Source organism: Vombatus ursinus, unplaced genomic scaffold (genome assembly GCF_900497805.2).
Source record: "Vombatus ursinus unplaced genomic scaffold, bare-nosed wombat genome assembly UNPS02014798.1, whole genome shotgun sequence".
Taxonomy (NCBI): Eukaryota; Metazoa; Chordata; class Mammalia; order Diprotodontia; family Vombatidae; genus Vombatus; species Vombatus ursinus.
Window position 1 is genome coordinate 23,975,513 of NW_020954576.1, and position 23,449 is coordinate 23,998,961.

The 23,449-nt window shown below is 49.2% G+C and overlaps 1 protein-coding gene across 3 annotated transcripts in view; it reads right to left on the reverse strand.

Annotated features, from left to right (window-relative positions):
* Positions 1-515: 515 nt before the first annotated feature.
* The window catches only part of LOC114049714 (atypical kinase COQ8A, mitochondrial-like), a 76,386-nt gene continuing 53,452 nt past the window's right edge, over positions 516-23,449 (reverse strand). For all 3 annotated transcript variants that reach the window (XM_027871080.1, XM_027871082.1, XM_027871081.1), the window contains exons 5-15: positions 15,074-15,148; positions 7,184-7,306; positions 6,324-6,409; positions 5,884-6,024; positions 4,970-5,051; positions 4,736-4,829; positions 4,318-4,459; positions 3,227-3,334; positions 2,847-2,912; positions 2,271-2,357; positions 516-1,859 (exon numbers count right to left, since the gene is read on the reverse strand). In XM_027871080.1, coding sequence (XP_027726881.1) covers positions 1,572-1,859; positions 2,271-2,357; positions 2,847-2,912; positions 3,227-3,334; positions 4,318-4,459; positions 4,736-4,829; positions 4,970-5,051; positions 5,884-6,024; positions 6,324-6,409; positions 7,184-7,306; positions 15,074-15,148 — 1,292 coding nt within the window. In that variant the 3' untranslated portion in view covers positions 516-1,571. The remainder of the gene's footprint in view (positions 1,860-2,270; positions 2,358-2,846; positions 2,913-3,226; positions 3,335-4,317; positions 4,460-4,735; positions 4,830-4,969; positions 5,052-5,883; positions 6,025-6,323; positions 6,410-7,183; positions 7,307-15,073; positions 15,149-23,449) is intronic.

Consider the following 23,449-nt stretch of genomic DNA (forward strand, 5'->3'; position numbering starts at 1 on the left):
TCTTCTGTACCTTCCAACCCTTTCAGAGGTTTTTACCTCTTTAGGACCAGGGCCCAATAGGGATAGCCCCGATTTAAAACCACATTTGTGGGTTGAAGTTCAGGGATTACTTATTGTATTCCGTTTCATCTCTTCCCTGATCTCAGCCCTACTCCTGAGACACAAGTCAGGCCTCTCTCTTTGGACAAGGTAACGGAATTGGAGAACAAGGTACGTAATGGGAAAAGTGATGTGGTTACAGTTCAGACGCCTGGGGTTTGGTGTTCTGTTCCAGCCATCAGTTGTACATTTGGCCTCCTCCGTTCCCTGCATTGGGGTGGAGGCAGCAGCTCTGAAGCCTCCTTCTAGCCAAGTCCCTGCTCCTTCCCCCTCAGATCATTTCTTTACACTAGAAGTCCCTCTGAGGCCATTGGCGTCAAGGCTGTGCTGCTGCTGCTGCTGCTCAATTTCTTGTTATCAATGTAACAAATTATTTGAGGTTAAAGGAAGAAAAGAAAATGGCACCACTGCCGAACTCCACAATCAATTTTTTATTGAAATGCATAAGTAGGACAGTTACAAGAATGTACAAAAACGAACATACACTGGTGGCTATTCCCATCAGGTCAATCTGTGCATCTGGTGGTAACTTAGCAACATCCCCTTTCATGCTCATTTCAGCAAAGATTTTACTTTTGGGGGTGAGGACATCAAGAAAGTGGTGGAATCTCTTCTCCCCTCACCATTTCCCTTGACTTCTTTTCCCCTCTTACAGTCCCTGAACCAGATGGCAAGAAGTCCACTGGCATACATTCAGTTGTCAATAACTCCTAAGAGAACCAGCTTGCTGGAAGGCAGGTAATTCAGTTAAATAGCTTTTTTTTTTTTTTTTTTTTTTTTTGGCACTATTCTGTACAGAGTTTCCTCTCCAGCTCCAGCCAGAGGGGAAAAAATGCAGGAAACATCAAAGCATTTTGTACACACACACACACACACACACACACACACACACCCAAAATCCTATACTACAAGGTCTAGAAAGTCCTAAAAGGCTTTTTCTCTCTATACTTATTTAAGGAGAGAAGAGAAATGGATGCTCTCCCTTCTACAGTTAACATTCACAGGAGGAAACCCCCTATTTAAAAAACACACCAAAAAAAAAAAAAAAAAAGGAAAACAAAATCAAATCTTTTTTTTCCCCTTCATCTTTGTCCAAAGCTATTTCATAGAAAAAATCAACAGTAAGCAGGCTTCAAGAGATTTGTCATGGTTCCATTTTCTTTCTCCTCATCCTCAACCCCACCCAGTCACTACAGAGCCACCATTTAATCAATAAAAACTATGCAAGGCCACTGGCCATGGAGGACCCCCTGAAGCCATCTCCCACCCCCCACCCCCTCCTCGGCACATTCACAATTTCCTCCAGTTTACTCCTACAAGAAAACTCCCTCTTATCGGTAAGTAGAAGGTTACAGGTTTGGTCAGTACCAACACCCACTTACTATGGACTTTTAGCTTCTGGGACAGTTTTCTGATTCTTGAGATGCTCTTTGCTAGATAAAACAAGGGGCCTTCAGACAAGACAAGACTAGTTACTGCTTCTCAGCCTTCCTCTTGCAGTAGTTGCTGTAGGTTTCCTCAAACATTGCTTTACAGGGGAAACAAGCCTTCAGCTTGGAGCAAATGAGGAACGAGCCCCCCATCTTTCGGTGGAGGGAGTAAGTCTCCTCTGGCGGGGGGACGAGACGGTGCTTCAGCATGATGGGAATCAAACCATGGATCTTCTCAGTGGTGCTCTGGCTCCCAAAATCAAACGGTGAGTCCGAGGCAAAGGCCTCTCCCAGGATGAGAATAGCGTCTAAGTGGGCATCTTCCATGGCCTGGGAGGGGTGGAAGAAGGAAGGGAAAAGAAAAGAAAATTAGGAAGACAGACCTCTGAGGCATTCATTCCCAGACATTCGGGACACAGCTGGTCACTAGAAATGGTTTATTTTAGGGTTCAACAGCACCAGAGGGGAAAGTATTTTCAGCCTTGCTCAACTTCTCTCCAAAGGACATTGCAGTTGGCTGCATTTAGTACTGATCTCATCCCGACCATTTAAATCTCTTAATTAGGTCAAAGTCAAATGCAGCTGTGGCCTAAGACGGGACACCTTCTTAAGTGAAATGTACTAAAGTGGCTAGGGAGGCTCCCTCGGGGCTGAACTGGTACAGTTCAGAAAGTGCAAACTTAAGGTTACAGGTTTTAAACAGCACCATCGTCTAGCCTGGGAAGGGGGTCCTCAGCTTACCTTCACTTCATAGCCAGTGAGGAACTTCATCTCTATAGACTTCTTCAACACTGTTTCTCTGTCCTGATCAGCCGCAGCTCTGATTAACTAGACACACAAAGGTAAAGGGGCATGACTCATGGCCACAAGTTGACTCCTTGGGTTTTAGTAACCACTCTTAACTTCAGCTAGCTGCCTTCCAAATGCCCAGTTTCGAAGCAAAAGGGGAGAAAGACGTATGGAGGCAGATGCTCAGTTTGTGGGAGCCCTAAGCCAGCTCCATTCTCTCCTGCAATAGCTATGACCAGCACTTCCAGGAGGTGGTTATTTTCCTGGCTGGGGGGAGGGGATAGGAATGCTCTTTTCCTTTGGTTCAGATAATGTAACAGAATGTGAATCCCATTAAAGAGCTTCAAGTCCATGTGGGCTTTCCAAGGCCACTCCACCTCCAGCCAAGTTCACATGTTTCTCCTGGGACTGAATACTCTATGGGCCCACACCCAGATACAGCACAGAGGTCAAGTTGTACTGGAATCCAAGCTGAGATTCAGGGTCAGTTCTGCTAGAAGGTCCCTGTCTGCAGCTGGCCTTCCGTACCTGGATGTAAAGGTCAGTGAATGATGCATCATATTCGCGGGTTGCTCCAAAGTCAAGGAGAGCCACCTGGAGAGGACCAGAGAAGAGGGTAAGAAGCTTCTGGGTGGGGTAGGTAAGAGGAATGGGAATGAGGAGAGGGACTGGAAAGCAGCTCTCTATTCCCTTCCACTCAGGAACAGTATGGGCCCAGGTATCCCAAGGCCATGGGTGGGGAGGGAATGTCCTCATTTACCGTCCTCCCCACCTCCAGGCACCAGAGGCTTTTCAACTACAACTTCATGCTACCTGGGCATGGACAGCAGGCACAGAACACTGGGAGCAAGATTCTTAGGCTCTGAGGGCAGCCAGGGCCACTGAGCTGGTGGCCTGAGGCTCCTTACCTTGTGCTGCTGGGGATCGTAAAAGAAGTTAGACCAGTTGGGGTCAGTCTGCATGAACTGAAACTCAAACAGCTCCCTTAGACACAGGACCAGGATATTGTAGCATATCTGGGGGGGAGAAGGGCAGGAATGGGGAGATGACAGCAACCACAAACACGTTCTAGTCGACCAGCTCTATTCTTGGGAGCTATGGAGCACCGTCACCCTCTGCTGGTGCTCTGTACACGGAGGAGGGAAAAGCCAGCACTCTGCTCTCCAGACTTACAGCAGAGCCTCTTGAGCGCCCAGTGGGGCAGAACAGTCAGGTCTTCCAGGTGTGGGAGAAGAAATGATTAAAGTTTGCCTCAGGATGACATCTGAGTCATCATGGAAAGGAAGCAGCACTGCAGGGAACCCCACTGGTGCCCTGAAAGGTACATTCCTCTGTTCACCTGCCTAGAGTATATATGCAAGGGACCCACCTGCTTCCCTTCCCTGTACTTCTCCCTGTCCCAAACCCATACTCTTTTTGGTCAAGAAAATTGGTTTTTCAGAGGTAGTGGACTCTGTGGTGTTATTCAGAACACAGGTGTGGACGGGAAAGGGCGGCCTTCAATCATCTACAGAAGTGTGAAGGCACCCTCGAGAACCTCACTCCACTGAACAACTGCCCACTTTGCTTCCCTCTAACTGAACTGGCATGCATCCCAAGCTGATTCCTAACCAAACAGGAAGCATACAGCTTGAGCATGTATGTGTATACTGGGCAAGACCTTGTGTGTTACTGCTCCCTAAGACCAGTGCCCGCAAGTGCAGTTAAAAACGTGCATGTCATCCCTCGTGCCTGCTACTGGTCTCCCATGTGGAAAGTGCTCATCTTTCCCAAGGACCAGTGACTCCTAGTGGTCACCACAGCCCTGGGTGCAGAAGCACTCGACCCACAGAAGGCTAACAGGTCATGCTGAGAAGACGGCTCCTCCCTAAACCCTGCAGTCACTCAGCTCTTCTAGACCCAAGTCAGGCAACGGCAAAGAACCCATGGCTGGCAGCGCCTACTCCCGTCTCCCTTGCTCTCCCCACCATCCATCCAGCTGGCTTCCCCAGCGAAATACCTCATTTCGAATTTCCTGGCTCAGCCCTTCTGCCTGGTCCAGGGGAAAGCCGGACACCAGCTCTGTGGTCAAGACGTGAGGACTACAAAGTTCATCTACGACCTCCGGCACATAGAAAAACGGATGATCCTTCAGCAGCTCCCTAGCCAGCAGAGGCACCAAGGAGAGAAAGGGTAAAGTACCTCCCCATCCACGCTCTCAGGGTGCCCTCCTCAGAGGGGGAGGCTGGAGTTCAGGAGGATGGCTGGGGACAATTCCTGTCTGCCCTGTGTGGGGGCAGGCACCGGACAGGCCAAGCCCCTCCCTCTGCAGCACTATGGATAAGGGGAGCAGAGGCTTACACCCCGGGCCTCCCCTCAGGACGGGGTCAGGGGACCAAAGCAGGGGGTGGCAAGGAGGGGGGCCCCTAAGGACACACTTGAACTTCTTGGCACAGGCAGCTTCTCTCTTGTAGTCACACTCCAGGGCCAGCTCCCGTCTCAACACATCAATCAGATGTTCTGGGAACAGGCCTGGAAGGGGACAAGGAAAAGTGGGAAGAGAAATGAAAAAGGTTGGCCCGGCCCTTCGAGGGCAACCAGGGGCCTCTAGACCTTAACTCTAGTTCCAGAGCCAGCCAGACCCACCCCAACCTTTCTCCATCTCCTCCTACCTTCAGGGAGTATATTGCTCATGCTGAGAACGGTCATCAGATTGTTAACGTCACTGTTGATGCTCTGGGCCACTCCAGGGTACTACAAGAGAAAGATGGACAGAGGAAAATGGAACAAGAGTGCCCCCACACCCACCCTGGCTGCCAGTGATGGGGTCACTGCACAAACCCCTCCAGGCCTGCTGAGGGCAGGGACAAGGCTATGTGTCCTCATCCCAGGATGACAGTTTTCTTGGACAATTTCACATGTACCAGGGTAACACAGACAGTACACAAGACTTGAGCCCAGGTCTTCCTGACTCCGTGACCTGTGGTCTACCACTCTACCAATGGGATCAAACTCAAACAGAAAGGGATCCCTGCTGCTGCAGACTGACTTAGAAAACCACAAATTAACATCATCTATGTTGTATTTTTATTTATATTGTTAAACACTTCCCAATTCCATTTTAATCCGGTTCAGCAGAGTTTTAAGGACCCAAAACAGCTGTGACTTTGACATCTCTGCACTATACCATGCTATACACACACACAAGAACTTAGTAAATTGTTGCTGAATGAATCTAACAGGCAAGTTTCTGAGGCTACCTCCAAATGCTAACTACCAGAGCTGGCTCCTTGTCCCGCCTTCTTCCAAGACGGAATATTCATGGGAGAGTCATGGGACCCCTAGGCCTTCTTCATCTCTGTCCCGTGATAAGGGAAGATGAGGCCTCCTCTGACAGATGGGAGGAATGTGCTGTTCACAGCTTAAAGAGCTGGTAATGGACACCTCCAACAAGTTAAGAGAAAAAGTACTGTCCAAACCCTGCCTCAAACACACTACTACTTACCCATCTGCCCAACCCAGTCAGACTGCAACACTGGGTAGGATACAAAACTCCACCAGGCTTCCAGGGCAAAACTCAACCTACCTGGATCTTCATGGCTACCTCCCGCCCATTTTTCATCCGGGCCAGGTGGACTTGCCCAATGGAAGCAGCAGCAAAGGGCCGTTCCTCAAAGTACTCCAGTTTATCCCTCCAGTTAGGACCAAGGTCATTGTTCAGAGTTTTCTAGAGGGAAAAAGGGCCCAAGAGAGAGGAGACCAAAATGAAAACTAAATTCTGATGGTTGACCAACACTAGACATGTTTGAAAAGCAGATCCCATGAGCCCATAAGGAAAGGAACAAAGTCCCTTTGGTACCATCACTCTTTTCAAGCTACTTCCAAACCAACATTTGGTCCCTCTCTGTTCCCTGCTCAGGGAGAAAGAAATTAACTCAGAGACCCCCTAAACAAACTATGCCTACTCTCTATGCTGGTTGGTGTCAGGGTTATCACTGGTTCCTTCTGCCCAGCCCCCAACCTCACCGTCATCTGTTTCAAGGGCATAAAGTCTGCACTTTGTCTCACACGGTCAAAGATCTTGGCCAGTTGGGGATTGATGAAAGCATCATCTGGGGGGAAAACAGAACAGAATAGTTAGCAGAATGATTTCTGGAAGGAAAGAAAAAGAAAATGATAAAGTTATGCCGGGTGTAAGGTTTTGTGGGGTCAGCAACCACATCCTCCAGTGTTACAACTGGAGGGGCTCAGGACTGGCTTCAGAAGCCACCCGGAAAAACCAAACAGGGACACAAAAGGTAGAATAGTGGGAAAGGGCAGAAGACCCTCTCAGCCACGCACTAGATACGTGCACTTGGACACGTCTCTCCAGCTCTCCATGCCCACCTCGGTTTCCCCCACTGTAAAACCTCAGAGGTGAGATTAGATGATTTCTAAGGTCCTTTGCATTTCTAACATCCTACAGGTCCTCAGTCAGAGAGTGAACTGACACGTGTTATCAACAAATATTTATCAAACACATTCCATATGAACCAGGGTAAGTGCAGGGGATACAAAGACAACATTGAAACAGTCCCTGCCCTCAAGAAGCTTATATTCTCTTGGTCAAGATATCTGCAAATGAGATACAAGGTAATAACTTTTCAGTAAGAGCTGTTCAAATCAAGGGTCTTCCGCTGACCCGAGAGCTGAGACACTGACTCTAGGGTCCTTTCTTGGCTGTACAGATCTCCTGCTGCCAACCTGCCCACCCCCAAGCTCCCACCGATGGTATCTGTTTTTTGTTTTTGGAGGATTGGGAAAGAGGAGGAATCAAAGCCCCCCCAGAACTGTGTCCTGTCCCCCTCCTCCTCCAGGTATTTCAGGTTCTGAGGTGCCACACTTACCCTGGATGCTCAGCATCTGCCCCAGCTTCAGGGCGGCTCCTCTCACCTTACACAGGGTGCTCACGATTCTCTCTGCATTTGCCTCAGAAAGAAAAGGACTGGAGTCCAGGACAGCCTTCTTTCCTGTTGCCACAGGACAAGAGGAAGGTTACCAGGCGGCCTGGAGGACCTTTCTCTCCCTCCCTCTCCTCTTCCCACAACCATACACAAGGACCGGCCTCTCTGGAGTTGTTCTAAGGAGCAGAATTTCCCTCCTGTGTTCTCTTCTGGTAGGGGAGGAGGAGGTAAAACCAAAGGCAGAAAGAGTAGGTACTAAGACCTAACGTGACCAAAAGAAGGGGCAGCAAGGAGGGACAGCCGTTAATACCATGCATCAGAAGGCGAGGCCCTGCCTGATAGCTCACCTTTCTACAGAGCTCTAAGGTTTGCAAAGCACCTTTCTCACAACAAGCCTGTGAAGAAGGTAATCCAAGTATTATCATCCCCATTGTACAGATGAGCAAGCTGAGACTCAAGAGTTTCTACGGCTTGCCTACAGTTCCCCCATGAATGCTGCTTCCCATGAAAAGCCCTTTTCTTCATCCCATGATGCGTACCAAAGAAACCGCTCACAAGTGACTGACTGTAGGAGTGAAGGCCCTTGTTAAAGTGGCTGTGTCTCAGAGCCTAAGCAAGACTCAGAAGAGGCAGAGTCCAGGTGTTGTTCGGTTGTGTTCGGACTCTTCGTGACCCATCTGGGGTTTTCTCAGCAAAGATCCTGGAGTGGTTTGCTATTTCCTTCTCCAGCTCATTTTATAGATGAGGAAACTGAGGCAAACGGGTGAAGTGACTGACCCAGGGTCACGTAGCTAGTGTCCGAGTTTCAGGCTGGATTTGAATTCAGGGAAATGAGTCTTCCTGACTCCAGGCGCAGCACTCTATCCACCGGTCCACCTCACTGCCCATGGAGGCCAGGCCTCCAGAAACACAAACCCAGAGACAGGTGGGGAGATGTGCACTGGACTCAAGTCAGGGATGCCCTCAGACAGAGCTGCCCAGGGGCAGATCACAGCTTACCCCTGTGTCACTCTTCACTCACTCATCAGGGGCTCTCATCAGTGCCCCAATCACCCAAGGCTTCAAGTCTCAACTTCCCGGGGCCCTTTTCTTCTGTGAACTACAAAATGAGGAGGGGGTGAAGCTGATGACCTAGTCTAAAATTCGCTCCCTGCCAGCTCTGCGTGTGCTCAAGGGGGAGGTCACCATATCTGTCACCTCTCCAGAAATCCCGAGGCCACTGCTTCTACACCCCAGACGTCCTGACCCAGAGAAGCACCCTAAAGGTCACAGACTCGCCTACATGAGGCCCAATGCATGTGTGTGAGCCCTTCAGTGACCACCCGTTAAGCGCTAGCAGCGAAAGCTCAGGCTCATTCCCTAGACGATCCCCACCGCCACCCAGGGCCTTGGACATCAGAGGTCACTCACCCCGTGAAGAACTAAAGCGTTTTAAAGTAAATGTTAAATCTAATTACTGCTTGGCTAAACTAGTGTTTAACTAACTGCTACTAAGTGCTCTCCTTTTCTCCCATCTCTCTCCTGTCCAGTCCACCCTGTATAGAGCTGCTAAAATATTCTAAAAACACAGATCTGTCATTTCCCCCAACAAAGCCTTTAGAAGCTTCCTTTTGCCCATGGGATAAAATGCAAACCTCTTAACCCCTCACTTAAGGGCCTTCAAAACCTAGGCCCACCCACTTTTTCCGACTCTATTCAATATTACTCCCATTCACAGTGGTTTGCTGGTCTAGTCCTGCCTTCTGAAGACCATCAATCAATCAATAAACATTTATTAAGTGCCTACTATGTGCCAGGCTTGTAGTAGAGAACACAAAAAGACAAAAGACAGTCCCTGCCCTCAAGGAGCCTACAATCTAAAGGGGGAGACCACATGCAAACAAATGTGTACAAAGCAAGCTAGAGTCCGGATAATTAGGAAATTAGCACTGGAATTAAGAGGGGTTGGAGAAGGCTTCCTTGCATTCATGATGACCGTCCCCGCCAAGATTCTGTCAAAATCTTTCTCTTCTTTCAAGGTTCACAAGTAAAGCCAGGTAGCATGGATAATGCAGAAATCTGTTCTACAAATCTATATATATTTATACTTGGTTCTATTTTTCTTGCCTTCTCAACGGGTGGGGAAGGAGGAAAGAGGGAAAGAATTGGAAACTAAAAATAAATGTCAGAGGTCATTTAGTCCCATCCTTTCATTTTATAGAAGAGGAAATTGGGGCCAAGACTTCAAGGTCACAAAGGCAGCAAGCAGCAAAACCAAGATTGGAACCGAGGTCCTCTAAGGCCAGCACTCTCTGCATCCAAAGGTTCAGCTCCAGGGTCATCACCTCCATAGAGTTTCCCATCTTCCCTCCTGCCCGCTCAGCTAAAGCCAATCTGAATCCATTGTCAACTTCTCTTAGACTGATGTGTCTGAACCTCTCCTTCATTATTGACATGTATTTTGTATGACAGCTACGTATGTATGTGCTGCGGCACTCTCTCCATTAGACAGTAAGCTCCTTGAGGGCAGAGGCTGTGCCATTCTTCATCCTTTATCCCCAGGACCTAGCACAGCTCCTTAGCCAGAATGAGGGCCTCCTTGCAAATGTCCCTCAGATCTGAGGAGCCTTCCCAAAGAGAGCTGGCCCCAAAGGGCTCCGTCAGTAACTGAGCTCCCCCTTCAAGAACCTAAGCAGAGGCTAGCTGGTTCCAGGCTCCAGGAGAGCATGGGGCAGATCCCGCCTCGGGCAGACCTCAGAACCCTTCTGCTGTGGATTCCCTGCATGAAGCGGTCTCTGCCCGTTCATTCATCACACAGGGCTGGTCAGACACCCTCTCACCACGCCCCCCCCCCCCCCCCGGCCCCAGGGAGTGCCCTGAACTCTCAGGGAATCCATGACGGACAAGTCCAAGAAAGAAGAGAGAAGCGGGGAAAGAGGGGGACAAGAAAGGAAGGGAAGGCAGCCCCAAACAGAAGGGCAGACACTGTTCACTTGAGTCTATCCCCAGCACTTAGCCTAGAGGCTGGCACATGGTGGACACCTGAAGGAAAAGGAGAAAGAAGGAAATAAGATGAAGAGCAGTGGGGTATAATGGACTGTTGGATGTGGAAATCAGGAAGCCCTGGGTTCAAATCCCAACCACAACACTTAACAGCTGAGTTACTTAATCTGAGAGTCAGTTTCTTCATCTGTTGCTGGTGTTCATGTCTGACTCTTTGTGACCCCATTTGTGGTTTTCTTGGCAGATCCTGGAGTGGTTTGCCATTTCCTTTTCCAGATCATTTTTACGGAAGAGGAAACTGAGACAAACAGGCTAAGTGACCTGCCCAGGGCCACACAGCTAGTAAGCGTGTGAGGTCAGATCTGAACTCGGGAAGATGAGTCTTCCTACTCCAGGCCCAGCACCCTATCCTCTGTGCCGCCTACCTGCCCTTCCTCATCTGTAAAATGAGGCTAATAATACCTGTAATACTAATAACTATCTCACTATAGCAAATGTGTCATGCAGTAGTCAGCTGCAGGACCTGGAGGTTCAGATTCTGTCTCTGACACACACTGGCTGTACGTCCCTGGGCAAATCACAGAATCTCTGTGGGGCCTCAGGCACCCCTGCGGGATTCACCCACTATGTCTTCAGTGATTCTGGGCTGCACTGGTGAAGGGAATTCCCACATCACACATGTTTCATGCCCAACTAAGAGAGGGGGTGGGAGTGTGGGGGTGGGTGTGTGTGTGTGCGCGCGCACGTGCGTGTCCCAGGACACCTCCTGCTGGGGGTGGGGGGGTCACCACAATGACTGATACCTTCCAAGGCCCTTCATCGCTGGGATGAGCTGGGCAATGAATAAGGGTCCAGCTGGATTTACAAACTATACTTTGTCAACAATAAATTCCTACAAGGGGTGGGGAGTAAGGGTGTAGAAGGTTCTTACAAAACTTCACCAATTACATCAAGTGCCCAATACCCTTTAGGGAATAAGAGACAGACTTTTTCTCCTTTAATGATTCATAGATCAGACTTGAGAAAAAAAGCAGAGTGGTGTGACAGAGCACTGGCCTAATTAAATAGCCACTGAGATCCCTCCCAATGCTAAAATTCTGCAATTCCATAACTAGCAGTAAAGAAGACCTTTGCAAGTTCACACAACCACCGTAGACCTCAACGTTCTCATCTCTAAAATGAGGTAATAGACTCAGATCCCCTAATAGGACGGTTGTTCACAATTTGGAAACTGTAAATCCCTATACAACTAAGTATTAATACAGGTATCGTCATAGCCATGGAAAGAACTCCTGTCATACCTAACAATCTCAAGAGGATGGCAGTCTTAACCTAGAGAGAATGATTCTCTGGGGTCATGATGAAAGCTACTGATTCTCACCCACTTACCCACAGGCTGACCCTGAACACAATCTCATACCGGCACCAAAGTTATTTCTTGGCTTCAGTCACTCCGGACTCGTGGGGTTTTTCCTGGCCTTGGCCTGAGGTGTTGGTGCCTCTGTGTGGACAAGACCCCGCCCCACACCCCCAATCAAAAAACAAGTCTCTGTAGATTTGGGGGAAAGTCCAACCTGACTGGAGTCAGAACAACCAACATCTAACTGAGCTGCAGATGAGAAGTGGAGATGCGCCTCCCTAAGTGTGGAAGCAGTAATTCTGAAGGCGGGGTAGAGAGCTAGGAAATCTGGACCAAGCCGGGCTGTGGGAGCGGGCAGCTTCTGATTCCAAGGTCCAGAGCTATGAAGGAATGGTTGGGCAGGGGGTGCTTCAAGGGGAGTGGGAGAGAGCAAAGAGGAAAAGAAAGTGAGGAGCGTTATGAGTGAGTGAGAAAGATGTGACCTGTCCTGATAAGGGAAAGAAGGAATTTCTCTGAGCAGAGCAGAACCATCCAGGTTCACTGTCAGTTCATAAAGCTGTGTAGGGTTCAGGTGACTGGACCGAGGGAATGAATACCGGCACCCACAGAGGAAGGAACTGATTTTCCAAGGACCTGGGCACTGAGGCAAAGAACAGAGCCTGGTGTGTGGACCAAGGCATAACAAGGAGCCACGGCGTGAAAGGAGAGTGAAGACAGGAGACAACTGGAGCGGCTATTGAGGCATTAAACCAAGGATGCCAAGGAGGCAAGGCCCTGAGCCGGTAACTCTCCTCACCTACATGAGACGACATGCCAACAGCTCCTCACCCTGTAATAAAAATAGCTGTGTATTTAAATGGACCTTGCCCATTCTGTCCTGCAGTAAAAAGGAGGGCTGGGAACAAGGCATACAGCCAGAGAGGAGAAGAGGTAAGAGAGGTATAGGGGTCATGAGTCCTAGGGGCACAGACTTAGGAGAAGAGAGGGGAGGGGAGAGAGAGGAAAGAGAGGAACTAGGTTGGAAACCACTGGTTGCAGCATAAGCGGTGTGGCTCCTCCACAGATCTAAATTCCCCTGGCTCTTAGGAGGTTAGTACACGAGTGGAAAGAGCGATGGAATTGGAGTCCGGAGACCCAAGGTTAAAACCCTGGCTGTTACTGACCGTGGGACCAGTCTCCTTTGTAAGATAAGAGAACAAGACGGAATGGCCTCTAACCTTCTTCCAGATCTAGACCCGAGGGTTCCCTCAGCAGGAGAGGACACCCAGTGACTGCAGTGAAACGTGGCCTGCATCTCAGGGAGAACCCAAGTTTAACTCCATCACTTACTACCTTCTGTTTCCTCATCCATGAAACTAACTGGGGTCGTACCAGATGACCTTTAAGGGCCCTTCCAGCTCTTAACTGATGGTTCTGTGACCATACTGATAGAAGAGAAGCTCCCTGCAGGTACGGTGTCACTTTCTATCTTTGTACCCAGCCCAGCGCCTTGCCCACAGTAGGCAGCGATTTCCCGCTCTCCATTCTCTGCTCTGAGTTTTAGCCCCCTACACTCACCCTCCCCCCCGCCCCGGCCCCCACCGGCAGCTACGGCTCACCATATCCACCCCCTCGGCAGAGAGCACCAATCCCTGACCTTGAAGTCAGGACACATGAAGCTGAACAAACAAGGGGGGTTAGGGCTGAGGGACGGGGATAAGGAAAAGTAGCAGCCAACAGCACTGAGGAAAGATGGAAAGGTTGGCTTCCCATGCCTGCAAAATGGGGATTCCATTTCCAAACGTGTCTCATCACTGGCACTATAAATACTCGAGCTAAATTCTGCTCTCTGCCCTCTACCTGCAAGGCCAGCAGCTACTTCTACCAACCCAACATTGGGCTGCCCCCCAACTCTCTGGAAGACCCTCATCTCCCCACTGGAACTGGGTGGTGGGGATGAGAAATGAGTCCTAGAAGATCTGAGGCCAGCATGATTCTCTGTACAAATGGCCTTCGAGGAGGAGATAATCAGCTATCAGTCACCACGCTGATGGCAGGGAACGGAACCCGACCCTACTCCCATGTGGATTTTACTAAGACACTGTCTTTGAGGTGAAGAGGAATCATTTAAACGAACATCTGATAGTAAAACAAGTTGCTTTCCCCAGGCAGGTGCACACAGATGGATGGACCTGGGTTTGGATCGCAGCTCTTCCACTGACTGACTACATGATAGCTGACAAGTCACCTCCCTGCAGGGACCTCTTTCCCCCTCTGTAAAAGTAGGGGCTGGACTAACGGGTCCTTCTGGCCCCTTCCAGTCCTAGACCCGGCTGTTCTATGAGCAGGGGCAGAAAGAACCAGAAGGCGGCCGTCTGAGCCAGGCTTTCCTTCCACCCAAAGGCCCCTGGCGTCTGGAGGCTCAGCAAGGGGACTAAGCACAGGACCTGCTTATCCATCCAGGCCCAGCCCCCCCCCCCCCGCTCCGAGGGGCACCCCTAGCTCTGAGAACCAGGGCTGGCTCTGGGGATCCTGAGGCTGGTTCTACTCCCACACACGGACAGGACAGAATTCCCTTTCCTCTTCCCTCCCTGCCAATTAAACCATTTCAGCAGCAACCTTGCTATTCATCCTCTGGGGAGGACAGCATCTGCCTTGAAGACCGCAGCAAGCCTGACACCTAAGGCTCTGGCTGCCAGCGTGGCTGCCCAGAGGCCCCAGACCCTGCCCCTGATCTCAGCTCTAAGCAGCCCTGGGCAAACGAGGCTTAAAGAAGGAACGCACAGACCCGGGGGGAGACTGCGGCCATTCAGCTGCCCTTTGCAAACGTGAACAGGAACAAGTGACACGCACAAACCTGGATAATTTGAGATTGATACAAATCTAAAAAGAAGCAGCTGTAGGAGGACAGGGGCACATGAAACAGAAACTAGTACCTAGTGCCTTCAAGAAGACCGGTTCAATCCCATCAACACACAAACACAAGGCTATTAGGTTCAATAAAGCGGGACCTCTAAGGCTCGGCAGCCCTTTGCCAGCCACTGGTTTGGATTACTGTGTGCTCCTCCTGGGAGTTCTAAAAGTCTGTTTTCTTTTTCAAATACTCTACAATTAGGACTTGTCAATAATTCAGACGGCAGATCCTCCCCTAAACCCAGTTAAGGAGACTTTACAAGTCCCACCCTTAACACAACCCCACCCCAAGATGTGCTGGGGCCACAGGAGACCCTGACCTCAGCCAGGGGCGCACGTGTGCCCCCAAGACCAAGCAAGTCCTACCTCTGCTAACCTGGCCACCCCCAGGCTACCAGGCAAGGAGGAGAGGAATGTTTTTATATTAAAATGGAAGCCTTCCCACAGGAAGGGAAAAGAAGACCCCCCCCCAACACACACACACACACAAACTGAATCTCAGACTTGCATTTGCTCCCCCAGACCCCGGGGCCTCTGTGGAGAAGAGAAGGGACTCCATCTTGAGCGTAATCTTTTTTGGGTTCAAGAACATGATTCACCTGTGCTGTTCTCAGATCGGAGGCTCTTCTTGGCAACTTCAGCCAGGGCCCCAAAGCCCAGACCAACAGCTAGACCTGGAACAAGAACAAAAACACAGCGCATGTCATGATGGCGATGACAGACAATAGCGACCACCACTACTGATCTTCACATAGTGCTTTAAAGCTTGTGCACAGTGCTTCTCTCCTCACTAGATAATCAGATATTATCATCCCCATTTCAGAGGTGGGAAAACTGAAGCTCTGAGAGGTCAGACTTATCCACAGGCCACACAGGCTAGTGGTGCCAGGGCTCCCGGCACCAAGTCAGTTCTACTCTGGCCAGGCCAGCACGTGTGACAAGGAAGCTCCGTGTCAGGTATCCCTGAGTTAGCCCATCAGTCGCTCAAAACACTTTAAAAAATAAAGATCTTTTTTATTTATAAGCAGCCCTGCTCCTCTGTGCCCCAGGCAAATACATTCTGCTTATTTGCCTCTCTCCAATTCCCTTCATCTGACCACAGAACTAAGGAGTTTCAAACTTCATACAAATAAAAAACCAGATGTAACCATTCCTTACAATCCAGGTATCACTGAGAAGGCACCTGAAGAATGTTAAGACTGACCAGGGTAAAACACAAACACACACACACACACACACACACACACATACAATGGCCTTTTTGATGTCACTGAGCCCTTTGGTAAAGTCTCAGAAAAACTCTGGACCCTTCTCAGAATCACACTTTTGGAAGCATGAAATAAAGTATATAGCATTACAAAGGAAACCAATTATACTGAAACATCATTGTCAAAATGTTTTTAAAAACCAAGTTATGGACCTCAGGTTAAGGTGTTCTATGCTAAGGAGGCCGGGGGAGTCTGTTCTAGAGAAAAATAATGAAAATGATCATTGCTGCTTAATTGGGGACCCAAATCAGTAGGAATCAGTATTTCCTCACATGGTAGACCCAGAAAAAACCATCTTCACTCACTCCAGTCTATACAGCTTTAGAGTGTTACGACAACCCAGGCTTTTCCATGGCACCTGCCTCCTCAAGTTCCCTTTCCCCAACCAAGCTTCTTAAAGGGTACGATGATATTAAAATGAACTTAACCAACAAATTTTCCTTTCCTGCTGAAGTAGTCTAAGCTGTCCCTTTCCCTAAGTACACTCACTAGGGTCAGTTTCTAGAACTATCTTACCAACAGAGAACCCACCCCAGCCCACCCCAGTGCTTTTTTGGTTGTTGTTTGCTGTTCAGTCGTGACCCCATTTGGGGTTTTCTTGGCAGAGATACTGGAGTGGTTTGCCATTTCCTTCTCCAGCTCATTTTACAGATGAGCAAAATGAGGCAAACAAGGTCAAGTGACTTGCCCAAGGTCACACAGCTAGTAAGTGTCGGAGGCCAGATTTGAACTCAGGAAGATGAGTCTTCCTGACTGACTCCAGGCCCGACACTCTATCCGCTGCAACACTTAGCTGCCCCAATGCTTAGGAAAAGTTGTTTTGTTTTGTTTTTGTTAAGGAAACTCCTAAAAGTCTCCAAGGATGATGACAAGGATTCCATGTCCTCTTTCTTCAACACCATTCAGTGTTGCCTCCCATTAACTCGAGGGGTAGGCTGGAAGGCTCCAATAATCTTCTGAAAAAAAGACTAATTTCTTAGACAGCTAGTCAGGCAGACTCATCTTCATTCAAATCCCGCCTCAGACACTCACTAGCTGTGTGACCCTGGCCAAATCACTTCACTGTCTTCTCATCTACACGACAAGCCAGAGAAGGAAATGGCAAACCGCTCCCAAATGGAGTCGCCAAGAGGCGGATACGACTGAACAACCAAAAGTAATTTCTATAAAATACATGGGACGCCATTCTTGGGACTGGGGCAGGTACGGGTCACAAAATTTAAAAAGTGACACTGACTGACACTCCAAAAATGTCACCACTCATATCCTCCCCACTTCCTACTGATGCTCCCATCACTCATTCCCTTTGTCCTCCGCTCGATTCGGTCCTGAAAAGAAAAACTTGAGCCAGTCACAGTGCTGAGGGACAGGCATTCCCCACTCCCCCTCCTTCCTGCATACAGCAATGAGCTACAGAGGTCAACAGGAGGGAGCACATTAAAGCTGCTCCCTTCCCCATGTGTCTTTATATACACACTCCGTAGACGACAAACTCACAGGACCTTGGAGGATTCTACAGATGAGAAGACTGAGAACCAGAGAGTAACCTGCCCAAGGTCTCACATCTACTTTACCAGAATTTTAACAATTCTATCCTTAAACACTGCAAGTGTTTGAGCAAGCCCAAAATATGAAAATTCCTTTTTATATGGAAAAGGTACATCGGGGGCAATCATTGCCTTTATAAATTTAACCTTCAGTAGACAGTTTCTCAAATGGAAATATGATTCAGTTTATTAAAATGAGACAGATGCAACATCTACTGATTAAAAACAATATGTGCCTATAAAAGATGAAGTCAGGGATGGGAGGGTGGAAGAAAAGTTTGGATAAAAGACTTGTAAGGTTTTCTCAGAACCAGTCTCCTGGAGGATGAGAACAGCGAACTCAGACATCAGGATCACAGGCCAGAGCAAGAAGAGACCTTAGCTGTCCCCAGCTCCCTCTAAACCTCAGCTCTGTTTTTTTCTACCTGAAGCGAGGGGGAGAGAAGACACAGAGAGACAGACAGACAGACACCTCACTTAGCCTGAGGTCATTTCTTTATGCAGCAACTTCATCTCCCCAGAATACAATCCACAACAGCTCCATCTCTTGCACCTGTCCAGGTCTCCATTCCCACAGCCACCACCTGAGCTCAGACCCTCACTGCCTCCTCCCACCCACACCCACCAGCAATGACCCTTAAGCTGCCCTACCTAGTAGACTCCAGTGGCTTCCTATTCCTCTAGGCTAAGAGAGAAAGTCCTGAGTAGGGCTTTCAAAGCCTTCTCCCACCCCAGGTGGCACACCACTGCCCTTCCTTAAGGACTCTGTGATCCAGCCAAAGTGACCTTCTCACTGTTCCCCATCCCTCTCCCTTTTCCCATCATTATCATTATCAAACCTACACAGCACTTTAAGGTTTGCAAAGCACTTCACGAAAAGTATCTTTGATCCTCACAATAACCCAGAGAGGTGGGTACTATTATTATTCCCATTTTAGAGATAAGGATACTGACGCAGAGGTTGAATGACTCACCTAGACACCACAACCCTTAAGTATCTGAGGCCAGATTTGAATTCAGATCTTCCTAACACTATGCCTTTGCACCGGCTGTCCCTCACACCTAGAGGTAGTCCCTTCTTGCCTCTGCCACACAGAATCCATCACTCAGCAGCACCTTCTACACGAATCCCTTCCCAATCCTTCACCTGCAGTGTCTGCCCTCCCCAACTATCCTGTAGTTAACTACCCTCTATTTCATTTATATTTGTGCTGCATATACTCATGTACGTCCTTGTCTCTCTCCCTTTCAGAAAGTGAGCTCCCTGGATGCAGGGACTGTTCCTTTCTGTCTTTGTACCATCCCGTGCCTAGGACACTGCCTGGCACTACTGGATGCTTCATATCCAACCGCCTGCTGGTTGGCTGATAAGAAAAGGGGCCTTGAAGGACCCAAGTAAGGTGTTGGTGATCACGCTCCCCAGCGGGAGCTCCTCACTCGGGGCCCATCTATTCTCACTTGACTCACAGTTCCAACAAGCTGGGCTGCTCCAGTTTCTTGAACACTACAATCAGAAGCAGTAAAAACCAAAGTCCAACGAGGCCCCTTGAAAAGTGGCTAACGCTGAGCCCTGACAGAGCTAGGAGGGGAGGTGAGCATGGGAAAAACAACCTGGCACCACTGTAGGAGGAGGAACAGCCAGGGGGCCAGTGCGGCCAGAGCACAGAGCGCATGGATGTGAGGCATCACGGGCCAAGAAAGACAGGCTAGAGAGAGCCAGGATGTGCAAACACAGGGCTCTGAGTTTTATCCTAGAGACAAGGCAGAGCCACTGGGCTCCCGAGGGGGACAATAACATGGTCAGAGCTCCATTTCAGAAATATAATCTGGCAGCTGTGAGAACTGTTTTTCTTCTGAACTTTAGTTTTCTTATCTGCAGAAGAAACTGTTTGAACTCAATCTCTAAGGTCTTCTAAATCCTATGAAATCAGAAAGAACTGCTAAAGGCAGCAACACAAGAGGAAAGCACGACCCTGGGGAGGAGACAGAAAAACTAAAAAGAGCACGCACTGGAGTACTGTAAGGGTGTTAATGTAGGGCACCCTCACATAACCCAAAAGAGTTCTAAGGATGTCACTTTATCACTGCACAACATAATAACATTTCCAAATGAAGACTCTGGGTCACTGAGAAGTTAAATCATGTTCAGGACCTCTGTTAAAGAAGTCTGGAGAGTACGTAATACATTTTCAGAGAATTTGATTCAAAATAGCTAGCATTAAAGTTTGGGAAAAAACAAGTTATCTGAAAAACTAACTCAGATGAGGGGCACCTCAGTCCAGGACTAGCACAAAAATGTTTGCACAACCAGATGACCTCTAAGGCACTGCCAGGCTTTGATTTCCTATTGCCTTCTATGAACAAAGGCAAGCTATCGAATCAACTTCTTTAAGAGCAGAAGGCCTATTACTCCCAATGCCTCTAGCCCTCTCCTTCACAACCCATTCATATTTAGAAAGATATGGCTTAAGTTGGTACAAGCTGCTCCCTCAGGCCAGGCCAGGTCAGGCCAGGCCACTCTCAGCTTGCCGCACTAGCTGTCAGCCTGATCCCCACCTGTCTTGGCTCACTGTGGCTTGCAGCTGCCTGTGGACGCTGGGCAGGACGGACAGCGGCCCTACGTGGTCTGGCGTCCCCGATTAGACATTAACTCCAATTTTCTCTCTCCTCTTCTGTTCCCCCAGCTGCCTGTCTTATCAAAATAAAGTGCAGAGGCAGAGTTAACCATCAAATAGCTTGTGCCTTAGCCAATTTCTTCTCAAATGCAAAGACAAACTCTCCCACATAAACAAGGCAGCTCCAGTCTGACAAGATGAGGCTACCTTGAGATGCTGTAGAATGTATTACGTGGACTAGAGATCTCAGTACCATAGATTTTAGGGTCAAAAGAGCTTTAAAAGACATCTAGTCCAATCCTCACATTTTACATATGAGAAAACTGAGACCCAAGAGGAGAGGTGCCTTGGCAATGATCACACAAGCAGCAAGTGGCGGAGCCATGCTCCAAACTCCTCAGTGACACTGACCATCCTGACACACCACGGGGAACCTCCCCTCCCCCAGGAGAAAACCACCGAGTGTCCCCGTGATCTCCAACTTCAACCCTACCCATCCTCCATTTCAACCCTACTCATCCTCTGAGATCTAGGGCACTTATCCCCTACTAATAAGCTCACACTTCTACAGCACTCTAAGGATTACAAAATACTTGACATACATTTTCTCTTCTGATCCTAAGAAGTAGATGTGATCATTACCTCCATATTATGGGTGAGGAGTCTGAGGCTGAGAGACATTTAGGAACTTTCCCAAGATCTCACAGTCAAGGTCTAAGGTGGGGTTCAAATCCCAAGACTTGATCTCACAGATGATCTCATTTTACAGAGTAGAAAACTAAGGCCGGAGAGGCTAAGTCATCTGCCCAAGGCCGCACAGGCCTTGGTGGTAGATCAGGGACTTCAACCAGGGTCTCCCAACTCAGAGCTGTTCCCATGACACTGTTGCCTCACACCCAAATATAAAGATCATGAAATCTTCACGGTTTCCGTCTTTTTTAGTTCTTGTCTCCACAATAAGACTGTAAACTACCTGAGGGCAGGGACACTTCTGTGTTCCCCACAGAGCTGACCGGATATCAGAGGCTCAGGAAATATCTGCTGCTTCATTGACTGCAGGCAGGTGATGAATACTAACTTTTCTTCACATGAATTTAATCCATGACCTTGACCTCCTCAGCACTAAGTGTAATCAAATAAGAAGCATCTGTGATGACTGCATGGGGAAATGGCATGGGGAGGGGGGGTCGGGTTTAATAAGGTCGCAGAATGTTAGAGCTGGCATGGGGCCTTAGAGGTCACCCAGACCAAATCTCTCACTTTACACAGAGGATCACAGAGCAAGTGGTGGAAGGAACCTCAGAGATCATTGAGTTCAAACCTTTCATTTGACAGACGAGGAAACTGAGGTGAGAGGTCACCTACACAGTCTCAGAGTGGGGACTAAAGCCCAAGCCCCTGACTCCACACCCACAGTTCTTTCTCTGCTCCCACACAGTCCCTCCTCGGGCTCCCTTACTGCCTTCTACAGAGAATAAAAAAAGGGGATTTAAAGGTTCTTGCCCAGAAAACAAAAAGCAAATCCTGGAAATCCCGGAAAGGGCATGGCCACATACGCCGCGCACCCTCCCCGTAAAGCAGGGCACGGAGACAAGCACAAAGGGGCTCTTGAGGGAGCCAACGTGACCAGCAGTACATGGCGAAGCAAGGACTAAGAGACTGGACCCAAGGCCTGGCAAGGAGAATCACCCCCCCTCCCCTGGGGCTCAACAGACAACACTTGCCTAACAGAGTTAGTAAGTCAGCGGGAACCAAATGAAAAGTCCCATAAAGCAATTTATAATCATTACCTGTAAAATGGATGGGGTTCAACTGGGGGACCTCAGAATCCCTATCTCACAGGAGGGTGGTCCTCCAATCCCTGAGGACTGCCATCCTCTCCTCCCCACCCGAGGCCGTTCTTACCCAGGCGGTACATTCATCCTTCCACCCTCCAGTCTCCACGGGGCAGCAACTTGAAGCCCCTCAAACCCCGGCGGCCCTCCTATGCCTGCTCCAGCTGGTCAATGCCTTGGTTAATGGGGTGCCCAGCACTGCACACGATGGCGCTTCACCATGTGCCTTAGCTCTGCTTCTGCTCGGATCTCTCTTTTCAGCTCCAATTCCCCATCTCCAGCGGCCCGCTGGCCTCCTTCACCTTCACGTCCCATAGCACCTCAAACTCAACATGGGCAAAACTGAAACTGTTCTCTTTCCCGCTAACTCCTTCCCTGCAGTTAACCTCCCCATTTCTGGTGCAGCACCGCCATTCCAGTCAGCCAGGCTCACAATCTTGGCGTCCACCTTGACTCTTCCCGGCTCCTCATCACCACACCCGATCCACTTTGTGTCCATTTTCCCTCTACATCTCTGAGATCCCTCATCTGCACTCACACCACACCACAACCAACACACTTCAGGCTCTTATACCACAATGGCCGCCTTGTGGAGAGGAGGCCTCTTCCCTCCTCTACTAAGTTGTCGAACGGCCCTTTCTGAAGGACAGGTCTGACCACGTTCGGTGAGCGTCAAGGCTCCCTACTGCCTCCTCTCTTTGGCGCTGAGCCCCCACAAGCCTGCTGCTGCTTATCTTTCCAAGGCGGTTACACGTTACTCCCCCTGCCTCATGCTCACATAAATAGCCCAGAGGAGGTGCTGACTCAACCCCTGCTCCCTGATTAGAATGGAGACCGCATCCATCACAACAGCCTCCTCACTGCTTCCTAGACATGACATTCCAGCCCTCTCTTCCATCTCTCGTCACCCCTCGTGCTTCTGGGAGATACCCCCATGCCTGGAATGCTCTCCCCTCTTCATCTCTGGAAACGAATTCTCCTCCAAGCTCAGGTCCAGTGCCACCCCCTTCAGGAGGTCTTTCGTGATCCCCTCCGTGGCTGAGGGCATTTTCAGAGACTTAGCCTTACCTCTCTGTGAATATGCTCCAGCAGAATGCAAGCTTCTTGAGAGCAGGAAGGCTCAATTGTGTATGTGTAACTCCATCTCCAGGCATGGTGCTTAATAAATGTTTGCTGATAGACTGGCTGGGGCACAGTACAGTCTGGACAATATGCTTTCAATAACCTACACAGAACCACAGTACAAGATATTGTATGATCCTGATACATATCATTTCCTCTACTAGCCTGGAGGCTCCTTGAAGGGCCGGAACATTCTCTTATAAATCAGCTCAGTGAATGAAGGTTTGGACTGGACACAGACTTTAGCAAACAGGTACATGCTACAGTCTCTAAATGGCCTTGGAGTTCCTTCTAATTTGAGAGAACTTTGATTCTGTTTTGGAAAGCATGCTGCACAAGTTATCCCTGATCAAATCCCAAGTATCCTGGCACAGGACCCAGGGCGGTGGCCGTACTCTCCATCCCACAGCTGCCCTGCAGGCCACTCAGGATCACTCTGGAAGCTCATGAGGCTGGTTCACTATGCCCTCCCCTGTAATTGCCTGGGGAGACATTAGGAGAAATTATTTCTTAAATCCTCTTGCCCCTCCCCAAAAAATTACCCCCAAAAGGAAGCCGGCTGGCCAAAAGGAGAGAAAGTCTAAAGAA